The sequence below is a fragment of the Pecten maximus genome, chromosome 1 (assembly GCF_902652985.1).
Source record: "Pecten maximus chromosome 1, xPecMax1.1, whole genome shotgun sequence".
Classification (NCBI taxonomy): domain Eukaryota; kingdom Metazoa; phylum Mollusca; class Bivalvia; order Pectinida; family Pectinidae; genus Pecten; species Pecten maximus.
Genome location: NC_047015.1, coordinates 58162846 through 58184289, shown reverse-complemented (window position 1 = coordinate 58184289; position 21444 = coordinate 58162846). Strand labels below are relative to the sequence as shown.

Here is a 21444-nt window from a genome sequence, read left to right as displayed (position 1 = left end):
AATTCTACAATCAATGTTTTAGTATTTTCCCCAAACTAGATACAAATATACAGAAAAGATTAGAGGAGTGCAAGTGGCACATCTGATGCTGCAGTTGTTGGTCAACGAAAACGTGAAAGTCACATGTGAAGTCCAATGAATGAATTTGGCGTTAGGTCTATTTAAATCGCAAAAGACAAATTCCAGTTATGGTAAAACGCCACCATACATCACAGAAGTCAAACAAGACTTATATTGATGTCATTCAGTGATTCAATATGAATAAGAATCTCTCTAAAATAACATTCATACTCATTGAACGTCAAACTCGTGTCCATGCATATTTTTCCGTCTGATATTAGCAGCTTCAAAGCCGAAGGCAAAATTACATCTGAGACAAAATGTGTTTAAAAATCATTTCAAGTAATGACTGAAAATGTAAGAATAAAATTCCTTGCGAAATAATCTCCCGTCCATGTATTTACCCTTTTAGAGCTCTGTCTCAAAACGTAAGCCATTTTCTGAGCTTCACCGGTCGTCCTGTGGGTTAGTGAAGGGCACAGTGAAGAGTTCCAATAAAGGGCGGTCACTCGTGCTGAAGGCGAAATCTAGTATGCATACCCCTGGCCCGACCTGTTTCAATACTCAACATTGAAACTGGTACGTAAACAAACCTTTCAGTCACAATAAATGATTAAGTCCGTTACTAGATCTTTTGAGTGAAATGTCTTTCACCAAAACTTAATTTTGCTATAATTTCGTTGTATTTAAACTATTTTTTTTTCAATCACTCGCTCGATCTGACTCCATTGATGGTGGTACATGTACGTACTATCGGTGTTTGGTGTGTTGATAAAGAAATATATAAAATTTCGTCATGTAAAATACAGATACATTAGCATCAAGATTAAATCACCCTGGCAACGGCATCATTCACACACTTACGAAAATATCATCAAAAAGGACGCTGTGAAAATTAATGTACACATTGTATAAGGCCTGATAACTTATGGGTTTTATGAAAACGACAACGGAAATGGGATTATTATGAAAATGGACTTGAAACCAATATCTTTCAGCGTACAAACTTTGGTTAAAATGGGCATATCAACAAATTCAGGAAAATTCTCGAAAAAACGTTTATATGGTATGATTATATATATATAGCAGAATTATATTTTGAGGAACGACTTTTGACCTGTAGCTTAAGTAGTTCTGCCTGTATCCAAGTTTCTCAGGAAGCTGATGAGATCTGTGATGTCGTGGTTGTAAACTTTACTCAAATTGCTCTGGGTGACATGCGACGGACCTGCCATATAATATATTGTTCAGCGAGGTAGCCACCAACTACTACAAGGAGCCCCCCCCCCCCCCCCCCCCCCCTCAACATGACCCTAGCTGTTCACGGGGCGATTAACTCAGCATGTAAAAGTCTGTGCAGGCTTCTACGATACAATAAATTAATTCAGCACATTTTTCATCATGACCTAATATACTAAAAGTATACAAATGTATAATTATTGAATGTTTGAAAAAACATGACCATTGCTGTTTTGTTAAACTTTCCAGATTTAATAATCTGATTACTGTTAAACGAGACCTCTCCCAGGTCTCACGATCGAGATCTCTCACCGATCTCACGATCGAGACCATATCCCGCTACCTTCGCAATTGTAAATCTTAAAAGACTTCAATGCACCACACAACGAAACGAAGACTTGTGTAAAACAAAACAAAAAAATGAATAAATTTAAAAAAAAAATAATTTCGACGCGAAATTCCAGGCCCCGCCCCTAGGTAATAGTTAGTGCATGAGCACTGTTAATTTTCCAATACTGTCTTGTCTTTTCACAGATTTAATATAGCCAGAGACCTATATACTAGTATATAGGTATCTGATATAGCATTTTCTCGTGACATACATGAAACCGGAACTATCTGTAAATGACCTAGCAATTTCGTGTATTTTCATTTTCATTCGCCGTCTAAGTTAGAAAGTCCAAAGATAACAAAGTACCAAGATGCCCAGAGGGCCTGTATCGCTCACCTGGTTGATTTGAGCAAACATTTCAAAGATAAAACAAAGGAGCATGGAACGAAGTCTTCAGGGGTGGGGAAAGACCCCCAGGGACCTTTTTCCAGCATGAATGTGTTTATCTTTTGATGGCCTGCAATACTATATATGGTTAGGGGGTGGGGATCTCAACAGTTTCAAAGATAGAAGTTGTTTATAGCAATATAGTAAAATTACTTCCTCGGCAGCCCCATCATTTGCATAAATTAGAATCCCAGCCACCTAGGGATATTAACACTGAAATATAAATGTCATATTTTATGTTTGTATTGCACTTTTATGCGTCATTTAAAAAGATGTCTGAACGGAATGTGGCTATATATGAGGATATACGCGAGGCTCCTTTCATTAAAGTAGTGAATATTGACGCTAGTTTTAATCAATTTAGTAATGCTCAGAAGCTACATTATGTTCTTTCAAACAGTCACTGTGCTAAATGCTGTGCCAAAGCCCTTTGTGATATTTTAAATCGCCGAAGAAATTTAATGTACCATTGAATTTTTTACTTTCTTGAGACTGATAATCTTTAAATTGATGTATAGTTTCTATTGATGTTACTGAACAATACTTTTTCTTATTTCTTAAATATCTATAGTCTAGATCTCTCATAACACTTTTAGAGTGGATTTCGTGATGAAATTTTATGTGATTTTCCATATGTATGTGGAGCAATGCTTTAATGTAATTACGAAAGGTGAGACTTTAATAAAATATCTGTATCTGTAATATGGTTTTTCAATGAAGGGTATTTGCGATATTTATACTGTAAAGATGTTGCCCTGTATATTTTTACTTGTTGTGATTGAATAATCAATACATGTGCTACATCGGGTGCTGACGTCACCGTTTACCTGGGCGGTCGGACTAGTGTCCGGCGGCGATAATTGCTGGGTAGGGATTAGTAACGGTATTGGTGAGGGGTGAACTGAACTTACTCGACCTGAGGAGACAAATCAAGAGTTACCTCCTTCATACTTACCTGGGAACAAATTAAAATTTAAAATATACCTTACTTTTCTTTAAACCTTCGAAACAAAATTAATATGTAAATGTTTGGAATACTCTGAAACGGTTTTTTTATTATCATTTTTTTTAAATGAGACGTTTGCAGTGATATATATTATGTTAAGAAAATATGTACACCTGAGAAAATCGATTTTCTTTGGCATAAAATGGTAAGTTTTTGAAAGTAAGAGTGCTCGTATCTTTTCAAACACAGGTGCTAATAAGTACCACCGTGTAATCAAAGGTCCACTAAGTCCCGATTGGCCTTCTCGTATGCTTACTTTAGTGCAAATGTAGATAGTGTGTACGAACACTACACTTTCATCTTTATTTGTAAATGCTCATTTGAATGAGCACTACTACTACCTCAGCAGTATTCCATATGGGTTATTGGATAGTCTTGCTGTAGCAGTTTTATTTCTGTCCGATTTATTCCAAAGACATATCAGCTTAAGTTCTGAATATGTAACATGTAGCATGCGCCCAGGGTTTGATTCCCCGATAGTCATGCCAATATTCGTTGTTTTCTACATGTCGTGTCAGTATTAAAATGATATTATTTGTTTGTGATGACCTGATTACTATGTACAATGTATGTATCAATTGAGATTGAATTAGAGAGAGATTTGTTATTGAATATACAAATGTACTTTATTTCAGCATTCAAATCATTATTTTTACATAGAACGCAGCGGAAAACCAACTTTTACAATGTCTAATTTCATTTTATGTACCAAAAGACAACTAAAATCCTATTCTTAAAAATTGGTACTCCAATGATCTTGTATCAATAAATTGTAAAAGAAAAAAACGTAGCTGGTGAAATATTTCAATTTAGCATTAACTAGACTGGCTGTAACACAGGGACTTACAACTTCGATGAATTTTACACTCGGACAACGATACACAGGGACTTACAACTTCGATGAATTTTACACTCGGACAACGATACACAGGGACTTACAACTTCGATGAATTTTACACTCGGACAACGATACACAGGGACTTACAACTTCGATGAATTTTACACTCGGACAACGATATACAGGGACTTACAACTTCGATGAATTTTACACTCGGACAACGATACACAGGGACTTACAACTTCGATGAATTTTACACTCGGACAACGATTATTCCTATAGAGAATGAACACGGAAGACGGGATTGAAAAAAAAAGGTATTAATATGTTTACGGCATAGCCGTATATTCTTTTGTCCCCGGAAATGACGCGACAGGTGGCGTTACTGGTCAATATGAAGTATGTGATTGGTCAATGTAGCGGTAAATGCAAAATGCAGATATGCAGTTAAAAACGAAACAAAGTTAAGATTGAATGCAAGCTGAATAAGTAGATGCATCTTTTCAAATGACATTAATAAAATTATATTCCTGATTGAAATGTAGTCGTATTCAGGCCGCGTAGCTGCCTATACGCAAATACGCAGTTGCGTACACTTAAGTTTTCAACAAAAACAAAAACAAAAAACAAAAACAAAGAAAAAAACTCTGATATTTATATGAGCTTATCTATACACAAACTATGAATGTCGTCCCTAGGCGATGGTTCTAGTCAAACCCACTAATTGATATAACTAGTCATTACGTGGTAGGGAACGCAATCAATCGGTCGGTTAAAGTGGACAAAGAAAAATCCAGAGACCTGTTTCTTTAGAAGAAATTTCAGCTCGCCCCACAGGAACCATCAGCATCAGAAACAAGTCAAAATGGTACACCACTATATATACTGATTTATATTTTCCCCTTTTTTCTTTCTTTAATCTTTGAGGACATGGACAAGTGGAACCTGCACATGGAGTTTGAGGAATATCCCTTTAATGCTTTTCAAGAAATAGTGATAACATACATGTATTTCAATTCTCAAAATTCATCATCGCCTGTTAGCAATTTTAATTTTCTGATTAAAATCTCAATTCAAATGACACAATTAGGGACCAAGGACAACCTACACACGAAGTTTGGGGAATATCCCTCCAGTACTTTTTGAGAAATGGTGATAACACCAAGATGGCCACTTGTCAACTTGTCAGCCATTATGCAATCTAATTAAAATCTAGATGGTCATTATTACTACGTTACATGAACATCTAACAACATCTCATAAGGGGTCACGTTCTGATGACCTCTGAGATGTGTGTATTTCACTTTCAGGGCGAATTGGCATTTTGTCGACGTCATCGAAGCAAAACATTTTGTCACAGCATGCATCTGAAGCAAACCATTTCGGCACAGTATAGTATATGCTTTATGGGACGAAATGACTTGAAACAAATTGACAGATTATACAAGCTATGCACTCTAGTCATATCATGCCATATAAAATTCACTTCCAAGATTCTGGAAGTAGTCATTTGATTGGCTAATCCAAAAGGTCACCCTGACGTGACCCCTGATGGGATGTTGTTAGATGTTCATGTAACGTAGTGAGAATGACCATCTAGATTTTAATTAGATTGGCCATTATGTATTTTTTATCAAAAAATCTCAATTCAAACGGCACAACTAGGGACCAAAAGGAACCTATACATGAAGGTTGAGGAACATCCCTTCAATACTTTTCAAGAAATAGCAATAACAAGGATAGTTTAAGGACGATTTGAGCAGCCAACCATCATCAGATGGTGGGGCTAAAATCACATTAAAATTTAAAGCATACAAAGCCATTGTCTGACAGCAGCAAATAAAACCACTATTTTTCAATTTTGCTAATCAGTCCTAAAGTTTGTTTCTTTTTGTTTTTAAATATTCGATTCGTATTAAGTCTTATTAAGCCTGTCCAAATCCAGGTGAATTTTGAATTCCAAACACCATGTCCTTTTTGAAGCCGTCATAGGACTTGGCATTTGGAAGTTTAATTATCAATACACATGTGTTTGCGGTTGGAAATTTCCAATTGTAAATTCCATAGAAGGCAGAGGCTCAAATCCCAGTGGTGGAACAACACCAGGCGGGGGATTCATAAAAATGCTTAAATCATACTTAAGTGTAAGAAAATACTTAAGTCTCATTTTTTATTACTTAAGTATTGATTAAATTCTTAAATCTAAGTAAAATTATTAAGTATGATTCATAAACTTATTTAGTACTTAAGTATACACTTAAAGTTAAGAGTCCTAAAGAGGAGTCCTAAAAGAGATAACAATTTCTTAAGTATTTCTTATCAGAAAACAAAATGGCGGTCCCCAGAAGGGTTTTTAAAGAAAGAAAAGATTGTTTGGGTGAGTTTTCCGATAATGAGTTGATAAGAAGATTCAGACTTGATTCAGACGGCATAAACTTTATTGATGGTTTAATTGGACATGAAATTAGAGCTGGATCCCTCAGAAACCATGCGCTTACGTCAACGCAAAAGTTATGCCTTACTCTGCGGTTCCTGACCACTGGAAAAATGCAACTATGCAATGGAGACGACATGGGTATATCTCAGTCATCGGTGTCCAGGGCAATTGCATGTCCTCTCCAGAGCCTGTCTTCAAACACAATGGTTAGGAGATTTATCAAATTCCTTCTTGAGACCCCAAGCTGGCGCACAGACAAGTTACAACAGGTATGAATGTAACACTAATTTCAGTTTTAACTACATCATTTGTTAAATTATCAAGTAACGTTACCGGGCTATTTAATATGTGTACTATAGGTACTATAAAACACATTTACGATTCCAATCAGTTCCAAAGGGTAAAAGGTAATATGATAATATGTGTTAGATTGAAAGATTTTTGAAATAAGACTTTGGCGAATTTGATGTGCATAAAACCTCTCGTACAAATAAGCTTCATTAGTACAATAAAATTGCTAAAATAATCGGAAAATGTCGTATCAAGAAGTCACTCGAGATATAATGATATAAAATATTTGGAGCAAGTTAAAATGGACAGACAGACGGACAGATGAATATCGCATGGTATATGTACATGTAGGTGTATACCACATTCTCATCTATCGGAGATACCTCCCTTCTTTCTCTCCGTTAGTTATGATCACAGGAGCTTGAAACAATTTTTCAAATGATGGTCCATATATTATATGTATTAGAGTGTACTTATATAACAGTATTCGTGTTACTATAATCAGGGATTTAAATTCCATATACAAATGTAAGTCCCTGCTATAACATATATGGGCTTAAAGCAAGGGGTAAACAAAAAGTAGGCCTAATATATTGCATAATTTGTGGAATCGAACCTTGATGACAACATAAAGATAACTGGTGGTAAATCTTTTACAGGGCTCATAAAAGAACAAGGAGTGTTGTCGCCGCTTCCATGTCCTTCACGGAGAAGTACGACTTTCCCCACTAAAGGCATGCCAAGTTATAATAGCTTGTGCTGTACTGCACAACATCTGCAAGGACAGGCAGATCCCGATTCCTGATGACGACGATGATGGTGATGACGATGATGAAGATAGTAATGATGAAGATGATGGTGCACATGTCAGAAAAATAGTGCAAGGCAACACTGGCTCCATATACAGGCAGCAGTTTGCTATAACTCACTTTTAAACTGTCAATCATTTGAAAAGCAACGCAAAAGTGTTTTTACAACTTATATTATTTAATCAACACATAAAAAATAACAATCGTCAGTACTGTCAGAGTATTATTCAATTTTAGCAGCAAAACAGTACATAGGAGAACCAGATAAACCTTATAGCAATACCTTTGATATAATTATCAGAATGTTGATTGCATTAATCTTATCTATTCACAGTTGGTTATGCAATTACTGTTACGTTATGAGTTAACATACAAAAAATGTAGATAAGTAGACTGAACAGAGAGTATGGCAGTAAGATCAGTTTTGTTCATTATAATGGTACATGTATGTGTATGATTAACAGTCAGAGAGGATTTTTCTCCAGGTACAACTCTTATATCTATTCAATGTAATGTTACAATTAGTTCATTCATTTAATTGTTCATTCACATGAAAACATAATCATAGTTGAGTTTGTTAATTTAATAAATACTTGATAACATGTTGAACACATATGGTTCTATTAAGAGCCTATAGATAAATAACACATATAATAGTATATTACAATATTTACAGAGTAGTCAATAAAAATTGAACTGAGTGTTCTGAACACACATAGTTACTGTAAAGAAAGAAATAGTTGCTGTGTAATACAAAATATATACACTACTTAGATAATTTAGTATTGTATCAAAGAGACTTTGATGTAACTGTGAACGTTATCAGTGATATCACTCATTCGAATAGGTGATATCACTTATTGAAACGAATAGGTGATATCACTCATTCGAATAGGTGATATCACTCATTCGAATAGGTGATCTCACTTAAGAATATTTTAAAGTGATATCACCTATTCCCATTGGTGATATCACCTATTCGAATAAGTGATATCACCTATTCATTTCATTAAGTGATATCACCTATTCGAATAGGTGATATCACTTATTCAATCAGTGATATCTCCTATTCGAAGAAGTGATATCAACTATTCATTTCATTAAGTGATATCACCTATTCGAATAGGTGATATCACTTATTTGAAAAATGAATTGGTGATATCACCTTTTCGAATAGGCGATATCACTGATTGAATAGGTGATATCACCAAATGGGAATAAATAGTAAAACGGTGCCCCATACATTTAAGTTCGAGTTATCTCCCTTATTCCATTACAGACTACTACTAAATCATACGTAGACTAGATTATAGTACACGTCTGGTATCTCTTCGAATTCAAAGAAGTTCATTTTTGTTATCATCATAGAAATGAACATGTATGTCTGTTAATAATAACTTAAACCATACAGAACGCTATGGTTGTGCCTATTCAATGGAATTTGACTTTCTGATCCATATTGTTGTTTGATTGGTTAATCGTCCCGGCACAGTTGTCGCATTGACCAATCAAAGAGAACCATACTCTCTATTTTAGGCACGATGTACAAAATGGCAGTCAGTATAAAAACACAACCCGTCAGGGGCAAGCCGCATAAAAGTTTTCTGAGAAAATGCGGAAAATGTGTCATCTGTAGCTGTCAACATCTGTCTGGGCCATGCCAGTACCTTTTCATCGCTCGTTTGCAGTGATTTAAAGACTTTTGCTACACGATTTGATACTTTAAGCTCCACTTTCTATCCCAATTTTTGGGTAACCCCGAACCTCGTGTTGAAAAAGAGTACACACAAGAAGTTGTGTTTTCACACATCCGTGTTGTGTCATTCGAGTTTGTTTAGCTCAGAATACTCCGGCACTGACTTATGACACAGTTTAACGTTTCCAGCGGTTGTCACGTTTCAAGATTAGCGATTCCGGCCATCCATATGTGAATGAACCAGCATTATGTCGACAAGGTTAGTTTTTCGTTTTATGAAATGCTGCTAGATATCTGCGGAGAAATAACATACAATAGTTTTGTCCACACAATTTATATGCAAGATGAAAGAAAAAAAAATCTATTTAGTTTAATTAACATATCTTCTGTACACAAAAACAGCTATAGAACAAATGGCAAATATTTCCTTATGAGTCATGAAAACTATCAAAACTATCCGGTGTATAATATGGATATAAAATACTGATGTAGACCCAATTACATGTGATATTTTTTCTTTCCTCTTACAAGTGGCACGTCAATCACCCTCGATGACACTAATTGATTAAAAAAGACGATGAAATGATGTTTTACCCATCAAGTCTCTGGGACTATTCAGGTTCTGACATCAAAACATCTCTCAAAGAGAAATACATAGATATAGATTTACATATAAAGGACTGGAATGGACTGAGCACATGAATGTTTGACCAGATAGCACAAATAATGAATTTGAGTGCGTGCCTTGAGATCAGAGGCCCTGGAATCCTGGTCTCGATCTGGTCTGGTTATTGTAAGTGTAGCGGAACTGGACCAGCTTGGTCATCAGCGACCAGGGCCCAGTTGTTCAAAAGGTGATTATAACTAAGCTTAATCACTTGATTAGTGAAAATTTCATTTCTCATTTGTTGCAAAACCTGTGAGTATATCATCTTTAAGTTTATAAGCCAGTTGGAAGAGAATTAAGAATTACAGAATTTCATAAAGTTTTGACAAGCTAGTTCTACAAGAAATTATTATATCGGGATTTGAAAAATGTTAAAATGTGATTAGCCTAATCACCTTTTGAACAACTGGGCCCTGCTAGCTCAATTGATAGAGGATCTGGCTAGTATTCGGAGGTCAGGTGTTCAAACCCTGGTGTGGCCGTGCATTTTCCCACTCCTCTTACATTTGGTGCAGGCCTGTGATCAAACCATGTTTCAACTTTCAAGTGAGGTGTATACTTGACAATACAAGGGGATACCCAAACCTGGGTTTTGAGTTGTTAGCTCTTCGGCTTCGAAGACTTTGAAAGGGAGGGAAGAGTGAAGCGGAACTGGACCTGGTCGATCATCGGCGACCAGTTAGCTCAATTGGTAGAGTATGTGGCTAGTGTACCAAGTTCATCAAAACCTGGTCTGGCCGTGTAATTTTCCAGTCCTCTTACATAAGTAGCCTGTTGACAGGGTGGAACATTCTGTTGCAGAGCTTTTTCTCACTGGCTTGGGAAAGGGCCTTTTGGTCTCATTTTGGAAAGAAAATTGGTGAATTGGAAAAGATTTGTTCAGGAGTAAACTGCAAATTTTGGGAATTTGGCTTAGATATGAAATATTTTCAGTTTGGAATGGGGCTCATTAACGGCCCCAAAAAGCCCCCAGAAAAAGCCCTGTGTCGCTACATTTGCATTATAATTACATGATTTTTGGAGACCAATAAGGTAGATTGATGATTATTTAAGGGATTTTGGCCTCAAATAATGGAAATTTGTTCGCAACAGGAATATCAAAATTTTTATCAGGTTTTAAAGCAATAAATGATTTTGAAAGTTAAAAATAACAGTTATATTTATTGGGAGATGTATATATGGCAAAAATGCAATTAGTATACATTTTGATTTAATCTAAAATTCTTTTTCATTTTAACCAATAAAAAGACATCACTATATGCTGTAGTTATTGACTTCTACACCATCTCTCACTTGAATATGCAAGAAATGGTGTAGAAGTGTGCAATAACTACAGCATAAAGTGATGTCTTTTGTTTATATCCATTGAGTATTAAGCATTACGGGTCCCGTGCCCTTATTAAATTGTTAATATTATACAGTAAATGATTCTAAAAGTGTCAAACCTACCATTAGCTGGCTCCTTCGTCTGCCATTATCAGACTTTTAGTGTTCCCATATCTGTTACAGGTCACGGGTTTCTCCCCACTGCTTTGATTCATGTTGATATTTTAGAAGTTCTATAGTGACAATCACCATAATTGGAGAGAGCTTCATTTGAAACCTGTGTCATATATAGCCACTATTTTGACCAACCGATCATTAATTGTCGAATTTAGCAATCAATTTCATATATTTACATTTCCACTGTGTGTTCTCTATATGAAGGTACTAACAAAATTAGCGTTCATTCCTAGGTGAACAATCAACCTGCCGCGTATGAATACATACAGTACATTATTGACGGTGCCAATCCAGAAGTAATTTAAAATATCTGTCAAAAAATGCCGTTCATACACCAGTGAACAACAAAAAATAACAATTATTTCTTAAAAAATCAAAATATCGAGTTTGTAATCAAAACATGGCGTCGACGAAAAATAATGGAGGGAATTACAAAATACAGGAATTCAGACTGTTAACCTCAGTAGTGCTGTATATCGACAGCAATCTCACGATACGATATGTATCATGATACAGATGTTGCGATGCGATACGTATCATGTATACGTGAAATTGTTATAAATTGAAACAAAGCAGGCAAACTTAACATTTTTTATTGACACACATAACAAAACAATAAAATTTGACAAATCTAAATATATTTAAATTACAAAAAGGACCCTGACAAAAATGAGAATTAAACAGATGATAATAAAGTGTTTGACTAAACAAAGTATTGTACTACCTGTACCTGGCACTTAACTTAATAGTTAAGGGAAAATGTTTGATTTTCACAATAAGAACAATTGTATAAAAGATAAAATGATTTAAATCACTAGATGGACAATTAGATATTTGGAATTCCTTAACAAGTTGACACACTTAACTTCTTCTCAATAACCAAGAGGCCCAGGGACTTGATATTGGGCCTGTAGCATGCTGGGGTGAAGGGCTACAAAGTTTGGTCAAATAAATGACCTTGACCTTCATTCAAGGTCACATGGGTCAAATAGGCTATAATCTTCAAACGACTTCTTCTCAATAACCAAGAGGCCCAGGGACTTGATATTGGGCCTGTAGCATGCTGGGGTGAAGGGCTACAAAGTTTGTTCAAATAAATGATCTTGACCTTCATTCAAGGCCACATTGGTCAAATAGACTATAATCTTCAAACGACCTCTTCTCAATAACCAAAGGCCCAGGGACTTGATATTGGGCCTGTAGCATGCTGGGGTGAAGGGCTACAAAGTTTGTTCAAATAAATGACCTTGACCTTCATTCAAGGTCACATGGGTCAAATAGTCTATTATCTTCAAACGACTTCTTCTCAATAACCAAGAGGCCCAGGGACTTGATATTGGGCCTGTAGCATGCTGGGGTGAAGGGCTACAAAGTTTGTTCAAATAAATGACCTTGACCTTCATTCAAGGTCACATGGGTCAAATAGGCTATAATCTTCAAACGACTTCTTCTCATTAACCAAGAGACCCAGGGACTTGATATTGGGCCTGTAGCATACTGGGGTGAAGGGCTACAAAATTTGTTCAAATAAATGACCTTGACTTCATTCAAGGTCACATGGGTCAAATAGACTATAATCTTCAAAAGACTTCTTCTCAATAACCAGGAGGCCCAGGGACTTGGTATTTGGTCTGTGACATGCTAGGGTAAAGGGCTACAAAATTTGTTCAAATAAATGACCTTCATTCAAGGTCCCTTGAACGGTCACATTGTTCAAATAGGCTATAATCTTCAATTTACTTCTCCTTAATAACCAAGAGGCCCATGGACTTGATATTAGGCTTTTAGCTATGCTGGGGTGAAGGGCTACCAGTTTTGTTCAATTAAATGACCTTGACCTACATTCAAGGTCACAGGGGTGAAATCAGCTTAAATCTGTAAACAATAATTTTGCGATAGCCAAGAGCCTCCGAGACCTGATATTAGGCCAATAGAATGCTGGAATGAAGGACTAGAAAATTCATTAAAATATGAATAAACCTAGCTTACTATGATATTTGAAAAAGAGGTAATCAGCATAGTATCTGTAGAAATGACCTCAATCAACTTCAAAGTTGCTGTAGAGCCAGGTGAGCGATACAGGCCCATTGGGCCTCTTGTTTAACAATGTGACCGTTCTTGTGTTCTACAAACAGTCCAACAGACTAAACACTAGGAAATCAACAATCTGTAGTTTTTTTCCCCAAGAAAGTCCAAGCATCAACAGATGGTGGTCTGAGTCCTGACCTCTGAGCAGTGGCGATGTCACCTTGTTGGTTTTGTTTTTCATGTTAACTCACTTTCAGGAGGACGCTCTGCATTTACCACTTCAGCACAGTCAGGTTACAAACATTCTACTGACGGTGTGTTTGGGCGAGCTGGATTCACTATACCAAATTAAACATATTGCGGACTGGCAGTCAACCGGCAATGTTTCAATACAGGGATTGCTGTATTGATGTATCGTATCACGGCACAAAACGAACGTGTATGGATACATATTGATGTATCATTACAGCACTTTTACCATGGGTGATGACTTGAAAATTAGACAGATTTATTTTTTGTCTCAAACCGGGAGATACAGCCTGTATACTAAATCGTTTCTTATGTGTCTTCTGAGTTGGATTTTATTGAAGGACAGAGGAATGTAGCAGAACTGGACGGGGCTGAACAATGGTGGCTGGACCTAGACGGGGCTGAACAATGGTGGCTGGACCTCAACAGGTCTGAACAATGATTGCTGGTCCTGAACAGGGCTGAACAATGGTGGTTGGACCTAGGCGGGTCTGAACACTGATGGCTGGACCTAGGCGGGTCTGAACACCGATGGCTGGACCTGAACAGGGCTGAACAATGATGGCTGGACCTGAACAGGGCTGAACAATGGTGGTTGGACCTAGACAGGGCTGGCTGGACCTAGACAGGTCTGAACAATGGTGGCTGGACCTAGACGCGGCTGAACAATGGTGGCTGGACCTAGACAGGGCTGAACAATGGTGGCTGGACCTAGACAGGGCTGAACAATTGTGGCTGGACCTAGGCGGGTCTGAACACCGATGGCTGGACCTAGGCGGGTCTGAACACCGATGGCTGGACCTGAAAAGGGCTGAACAATGGTGGCTGGACCTGAACAGGGCTTAACACCTGACACTGGACCTAGACAGTGCTGAACACCGGTGGCTGGACCTAGACGGGGCTGAACAGTGGTGGCGGGGTAGCCCAAAATGGTTACAATGTCCATACATCTAGAGTTCCGAGAAGCTGGTCTGGTCATCAAATTAGTCATTATAATTCCCCACCCCTAGGAACTTGGTTCCATTAATCACAATCATGATGTAAAAACAATCCCTGGGGTCTTTCCATACCCCTAGGGAGCTTGGATTTTAATTCTGGGTTATATCTTTGAAGCAGTTGATATCCCCACCTCGTAACAGCTTTGTTGGACATCAACACAAATAAAGCTATCTGATCATGAACATTACTTTAATGTTTGTCAAATCCAATCATGTGAGCAATAGGTCCCCTCGGGCCTCACTATTGTATCATTATATAAAGCATGTATATCAACATGTCTTTTTGTTTGAAGCATCATTTTTATATGCCCGACGAAAGACGGGATGTATTATGTTATCATGTGGGCGGGCGAGCGGGCAGGCACATATGGTGTCCGGACCATAACTCCAATACTACTTGACCCAGGCTCTCCATACTTGACACAAATATACATATTGATGAGCCGGAGTGTCGCATACCAAAATCATGCCCCTTACCCCTTTATTTGTGGAGTTATTCCCCTTTGATGATTTTACTTGTCCGGAACATAACTCCAGTACTACTTGACCCAGGCTCTCCATACTTGACACAAATATACATATTGATGAGCCGGAGTGTCGCATACCAAAATCATGCCCCTTACCCCCTTATTTGTGGAGTTATTCCTCTTTGATGGTTTTACCTCGGGCACATATCGTGTCCGGACCATATCTCCAGTACTACTCGACCCAGGCTCTCCATACTTGACTCAAATATACATCTTGATGAGCTGGAGTGTCGCATACCAAAATCATTGCCTCTTACCCCCTTATTTGTGGAGTTATTCCCCTCTAATAATTTTACTTCGGGCACATATGGTGTTGAGCTCTCCATACTTAACACAAAGAGGTTGTTTTAATGTATATATTCTGTATATAAACATGTGAACTAATTTTTGTGTTGTGTCTAAACCAAGGTTTCCCATATTTGCAACATATATACATCTCATCATTTAAAGTTGCCCTTCGGTTTCGACTACACACCATTATGTGTATCAATATCTCCTTCCAACTTTCCAACAATGATACTTCATTTTAAAGCATTACAACCTGTGAAACTACCCCCTTCCAAGTGTCAAATATTGCGGTGGGTAATGTTGTGACCCTCCTATGGGCCCTTGTTAAATATTATAACGCTCAATTTTAGGGAGACATATTGTTTGGACCTTTTGGACTGGTCAGGGCCCTTTTGGACTGGTCAGGGTCCCTTTGGACTGGTCATGATCAGGGCCCTTTTGGACTGGTCAGGGTCCTTTTTGACGGGTCAGGGTCCTTTCGGACTGGTCATGATCAGGGCCCTTTTGGACTGGTCAGGGTCCCTTTGGACTGGTCAGGGCCCTTTTGGATTGGTCAGGGTCCTTTTTGACTGGCCAGGGTCCCTTTGGACTGGTCAGGGTCCCTTTGGACTGGTCAGAGTCCTTTTGGACTGGTCAGGGCCCTTTTTGACTGGTCAGTTTCTTGTTTTCAAATTAGTGTGGGAGTAAAGCTGGGTACCTTGTTAGTAGGCTTACAGTGTCAGTTCACCAAGGCAATGCCATGGTGTACTGAAGGAAATCTGATTTGCCGACAACTTTGTAAACAATACTAACTATTGTAGACCAATCAGACTGTGTTTTAAAACAGTTCTAAGATATGTAGCCTACTTCTGTTCTACACTCAAGGCACCATCTGATCTTTAAGAGTTATACTTTGTTGATAAAGTGGAAGTAGGGGCTAATTTTTTTATCTGTAAATACTAGCCAGATAACTGCGATTCATGCAAAGAAGCCTTGAATACATTTAAGGATTGATTAATGTTATGTTGAGGTGTATGGGGGTATAAACCTCAATAGGTCTTGAGACAAATTTGCAGTTCATAATAAATTTGTCTCCAGACCTATTGGGTTTATACCCCCATACACCTCAACATAACTTTATTCAATCCTTATATTTATATTTTGTACAATATTTTGTCTTTGACAAATAGGGACTTGTGCAAGTCTACCACAGAACTTACCGAAATGTACGTCATCACTCTTCGTCTACATATGGTTAATACTTTTAGGATTTCTTTCGTGAACAAACTTAATAGTGAATTAAAACAAATATTAGTTTAAAAGGAATTTATTTCATATAAATATGATCACTTTTGAAAAGGAATTGAAAAAATATAGTCCAAGCTCGACAAAATGTATTCCTACGCCGAACTTGATATAGTTCATTGAAAAATAACTCGAGTTAACTGTGGTAGGTTCATTGAGTCTGAATTGAGTGGAAATATAAATATTATTTATTGAATTGTAATTGAGGAATAGGACGCAACTGTTCTGAGGAAAATGTAATATTCATTCTGTTTCATTATGCCAGCCAAGGATCAGAAATGATCAGGTTGACGAAAAACATCACAAGTGATGATCAAAAGATGTCAAATGATTATTATCCTTATCAAAAATGCTGAGTTGAAATGTCAGGACATCATTCTTGTTTACTATAATTTCTTTTCTGTAATTCCACAGATTAGACAGACTGTTCCTCCTTCTTGATACTGGCTCCACATCGCTAATCAGAAAGTCAGCAGCTCAACAACTCGGGGAAGTTCAGAAACTGCATCCATACGAACTGAATAATCTCCTGTCTAAGGTAACATTCAACAACCTCCTGTCTATTGAGGTACACACTACATGTATATTGAAAATTTATAGGTGATTATTATTGATACGATAATAATGAGTTGATGGAAACAGTTCTCAATATCTCCTTAATTACAATTAGCTTTTAGTAAACCTCTGAGTTTAATTGACTTTATTTCCATAGGTTCATGGCTACCTGCGAAGTCCGAGCTGGGAGACAAGGATTGCCGCAGGACAAGCAGTGGAAGCTATTGCTCAAAATGTCCCAAAGTGGGAGGCCAAACTAATCCCTAAACAAGGTAACATCCATAAAAGGGAGGCCAAACTAATCCCTAAACAAGGTAACATCCATAAAAGTGAGGCCAAACTAATCCCTAAAAAGGTAACATCCATAAAAGGGAGGCCAAACTAATCACTAAACAAAGTAACATCCCTGAAAGGGAGGCCAAACTAATCCATAAACAAAGTAACATCACTGAAAGGGAGGCCAAACTAATCCCTAAACAAGGTAACATCCATAAAAGTGAGGCCAAACTAATCCCTAAAAAGGTAACATCCATAAAAGGGAGGCCAAACTAATCCCTAAACAAGGTAACATCCCTGAAAGGGAGGCCAAACCAATCCCTAAACAAAGTAACATCTCTGAAAGGGAGGCCAAACTAATCATTAACAAAGAAACATCCCTGAAAGGGAGGCCAAACTAATCCCTAAACAAGGTAACATCCCTGAAAGGGAGGCCAAACTAATCCCTAAACAAAGTAACACCTCTGAAAAGGAGGCCAAACTAATCCATAAACAAGGTAACATCCCTGAAAGGGAGGCCAAACTAGTCCCTAAACAAGGTAACATCCCTGAAAGGGAGGCCAAACTAATCCATAAACAAAGTAACATCCCTGAAAAGGGAGGCCAAACTAATCCATAAACAAGGTAACATCCCTGAAAGGAGGCCAAACTAATCCCTACAGAAGTTAACATCTCTGAAAAGGAGGCCAAACTAATCGCTAAACAAGGTAACATCCATGAAAAGGGAGGCCAAACTAATCCCTAAACAAAGTAACATCCCTGAAAGTGAGGCCAAACTAATCCATAAACAAAGTAACATCTCTGAAAGGGAGGCCAAACTAATCCCTACAGAAAGTAACATCTCTGAAAAGGAGGCCAAACTAATCCCCAAACAAAGTAACATCCCTGAAGAGGAGGCCAAACTAATCACTACATAAGGTAACATCTCTGAAAGGGAGGCCAAACTAATCCCTAAACAAGGTAACATCCCTAAAAGGAGGCAAGCTAATCCCTAAACAAAGTAACATCCCTGAAAGGGAGGCCAAACTAATCCATAAACAAGGTAACATCCCTGAAAGTGAGGCCAAACTAATCCATAAACAAAGTAACATCCCTGAAAAGGAGGCCAAACTAATCCATAAACAAAGTAACATCTCTGAAAAGGAGGCCAAACTAATCCATAAACAAAGTAACATCCCTGAAAAGGAGGCCAAACTAATCCATAAACAAAGTAACAACCCTGAAAAGGAGGCCAAAATAATCCCTAAACAAGGTAACATCCCTGAAAGGGAGGCCAAACTAATCCATAACAAGGAAACATCCCTGAAAGGGAGGCCAAACTAATCCCTAAATAATCTAATTGAATTCATATAAGTCTTCTTGACAATTGTAAACCAGTTCTGAATAGCAATTTGTCTCTCGTGGTATTTATACTATATTGTCAAATCTTTCAAGTGCATTCTTCAACCGTCTCTTTTCTAAAATTCTCTTACACACTTCTTGTAAATAACTACTTGTCAATAAATAGTTGTTAACAAAATATTATGACACATCTCTCTTCAAGAAGATTCTAGAATAATCTATTTACATATGTACCAGGTAAATAGGCCAGGGGCCTGAGGGGCAGGGCCAAAAAGGGTCAAATTGACCAAAACTTCAAAAATTTTCTTGTCTACTCTCTGAATGCAAGTATGATGGAATCAAACACTCTTCATAGATGGAATGGTCTTAAGGTGTTGGATTTCATATATAACCCTGGGGCATTGAGACTCACAATATTTAAAGTTTTCTCCCACGAAGACCTGCGAAACGCGTTTGCGGGGGATATTAAATTTGGCTCCTTCTGTCCGTGCGTCCGTCCGTGTGTCCGTCCAAGATTTTTTTCCGGGCTATAACTCGCTAACCGTTCAACGCAGCTCCTTGAAACTTTCTGCATATATCAGACTAGTGCCCTAGTTGTGCCTTTTGCTATTGCGGACCTTCCATTTTCGGTATTTTTTCTGTCACCATGGAAACTTAATCAAAAATACCAAATTACTGTTTCCTTTTGTTTCCGGGCTATAACTTGAAAACCATTCAACGCAGCTCCTTGAAACTTTCTGTATATATCAGACTAGTGCCCTAGTTGTGCCTTTTGCTATTGCGGACCTTCCATTTTCGGTATTTTTTCTGTCACCATGGAAACTTAATCAAAAATACCAAATTACTGTTTCCTTTTGTTTCCGGGCTATAACTCCATAACCGTTCAGCGCAGCTCCTTCAGACTTTCTGTATATATCAGACTTGTGCCCTAGTTGTGCCTTTTGCTATTGCGGACCTTCCATTTTCGGTATTTTTTCTGTCGCCATGGAAACTTAGTCAAAAATACCAAATTACTGTTTCCGGGCTATAACTCGAAAATCGTTCGACGCAGCTCCTTGAAAATTTCTGTATATATCAGACTAGTGCCCTTGTTGTGCCTTTTGCTATTGAAGACCTTCCATTTTCAGTATTTTTTCTGTCACCATGGAAACTTAATCAAAAATACCAAATTACTGTTTCCTTTTGTTTCTGGGCTATAACTCCAAAACTGTTCAATGCAGCTCCTTGAAACTTTCTGTATATATCAGACTAGTGCCCTAGTTGTGCCTTTTGCTATTGTGGACCTTCCATTTTCGGTATTTTCTCTGTCACAATGGAGACTTAATCCAAAACACCAAATTACTGTTTCCTTAATAACTGTTACTTTGAGCTTGATATATATACATGTATTTGGGTTTTCATACCAACTGCGGGGCGTGGGGGATTGCCAAGCTTTGCGGCTCCTTGTTTGACTTTTGTGTTGTTGTTTACAGAACTTATTACAGACCCTAGCTGTTCTCAGTCTCCAGCACAACTTTTATTTGCTCAATTTGATCTCAACAAAGTCCTTAATTATGGTGCATCCTTAGTTGGGTCGGAGGAAAACATGTATGCAGTCGATAACAGTGCAAATCGTAAGTATTTGTCAGATTGCATAAAAGGATTTTCTTTCTTGATAATATCAATCTTTTTGGAGATAAATTATGGACAAGAACACAACCTTTGAACATTATCTTTATGTTTGTTGAAAATTGAATAAAGGATTAAAATTTGAATTTGCAAGTTTTTGTGTCATCTGCTAATGCATGGCAGATGCCATTAAGGGATCATTTTTTAGGCAAAGACCTCTTCAAAGGTCTGCTGCCTTATGTCATTGCCTTTCTGTTCAATCTTGCTCAACCAGACTCTTTTATTTCTGCTTCCTTTTATTCCCATATGTGTCAAACGCAATTGTGACCCTGTATGCAAATTTAGGTTAATTTGCATGTAAACTTACTCCTATCCCGTCTAGCGGCGGAATTTATTTGTGTATAAACTATAAAACGGCAACAATTAAAGCAATCAATATAAATAAAAACCTAACCATCATCGACAGCTGTAAGTGAGGGAATGAAATGTGCTTCAAACACGTGTAAGGATTAAATTTAATTTTTAGGTCACCTGAGACGAAGTCTCAAGTGACCTATTCTAATCGCCTTTTGCCCTTCGTCGTGCGTTGTGCGTCCGTAAACAATTTACATTTTCGACTTCTACTCCAAAACACCTTAACCAAATTCAATGAAAATTGGCAGGAAGCTTCTATGGCTAATGGTCAATAACAAATGCAAATTATATGCTCCCCACCCCCCTGGGGCCTGAGGGGCGGGGCTAAAAAGGGTCATATTGACTAAAGCTTCAAAAATCTTCTTCTCTACTCCAAGATATGGTGGAATCAAACACTCTTCATAGATGGAAGGGTCTTAAGGTGCTTTATCAAAATTGTGAATTTCATGACCCAAGGGTCTCACGTTTGCCCCTGAGGAGAGAGTAAATTTTACAATAGTTTATATAGGGAAATCACATTTTTGACTATAATTAGTTTGATTTCTATTGGAA

At 37.6% G+C, this 21444-nt stretch overlaps 2 protein-coding genes across 2 annotated transcripts in view; one reads left to right on the top strand and one right to left on the bottom strand.

The window, feature by feature from the left end:
• Positions 1-541, bottom strand: part of LOC117339275 (aconitate hydratase, mitochondrial-like) — a 33492-nt gene extending 32951 nt beyond the window's left edge. The window contains exon 1 of the mRNA XM_033900785.1: positions 465-541. Coding sequence (XP_033756676.1) covers positions 465-497 — 33 coding nt within the window. The 5' untranslated portion in view covers positions 498-541. The remainder of the gene's footprint in view (positions 1-464) is intronic.
• An 8478-nt stretch (positions 542-9019) lies between these two features.
• The window catches only part of LOC117339270 (TATA-binding protein-associated factor 172-like), a 104445-nt gene continuing 92020 nt past the window's right edge, over positions 9020-21444 (top strand). The window contains exons 1-4 of the mRNA XM_033900773.1: positions 9020-9413; positions 17113-17236; positions 17411-17525; positions 20343-20483. Of these exons, the coding sequence (XP_033756664.1) occupies positions 9403-9413; positions 17113-17236; positions 17411-17525; positions 20343-20483 (391 nt within the window). The 5' untranslated portion in view covers positions 9020-9402. The remainder of the gene's footprint in view (positions 9414-17112; positions 17237-17410; positions 17526-20342; positions 20484-21444) is intronic.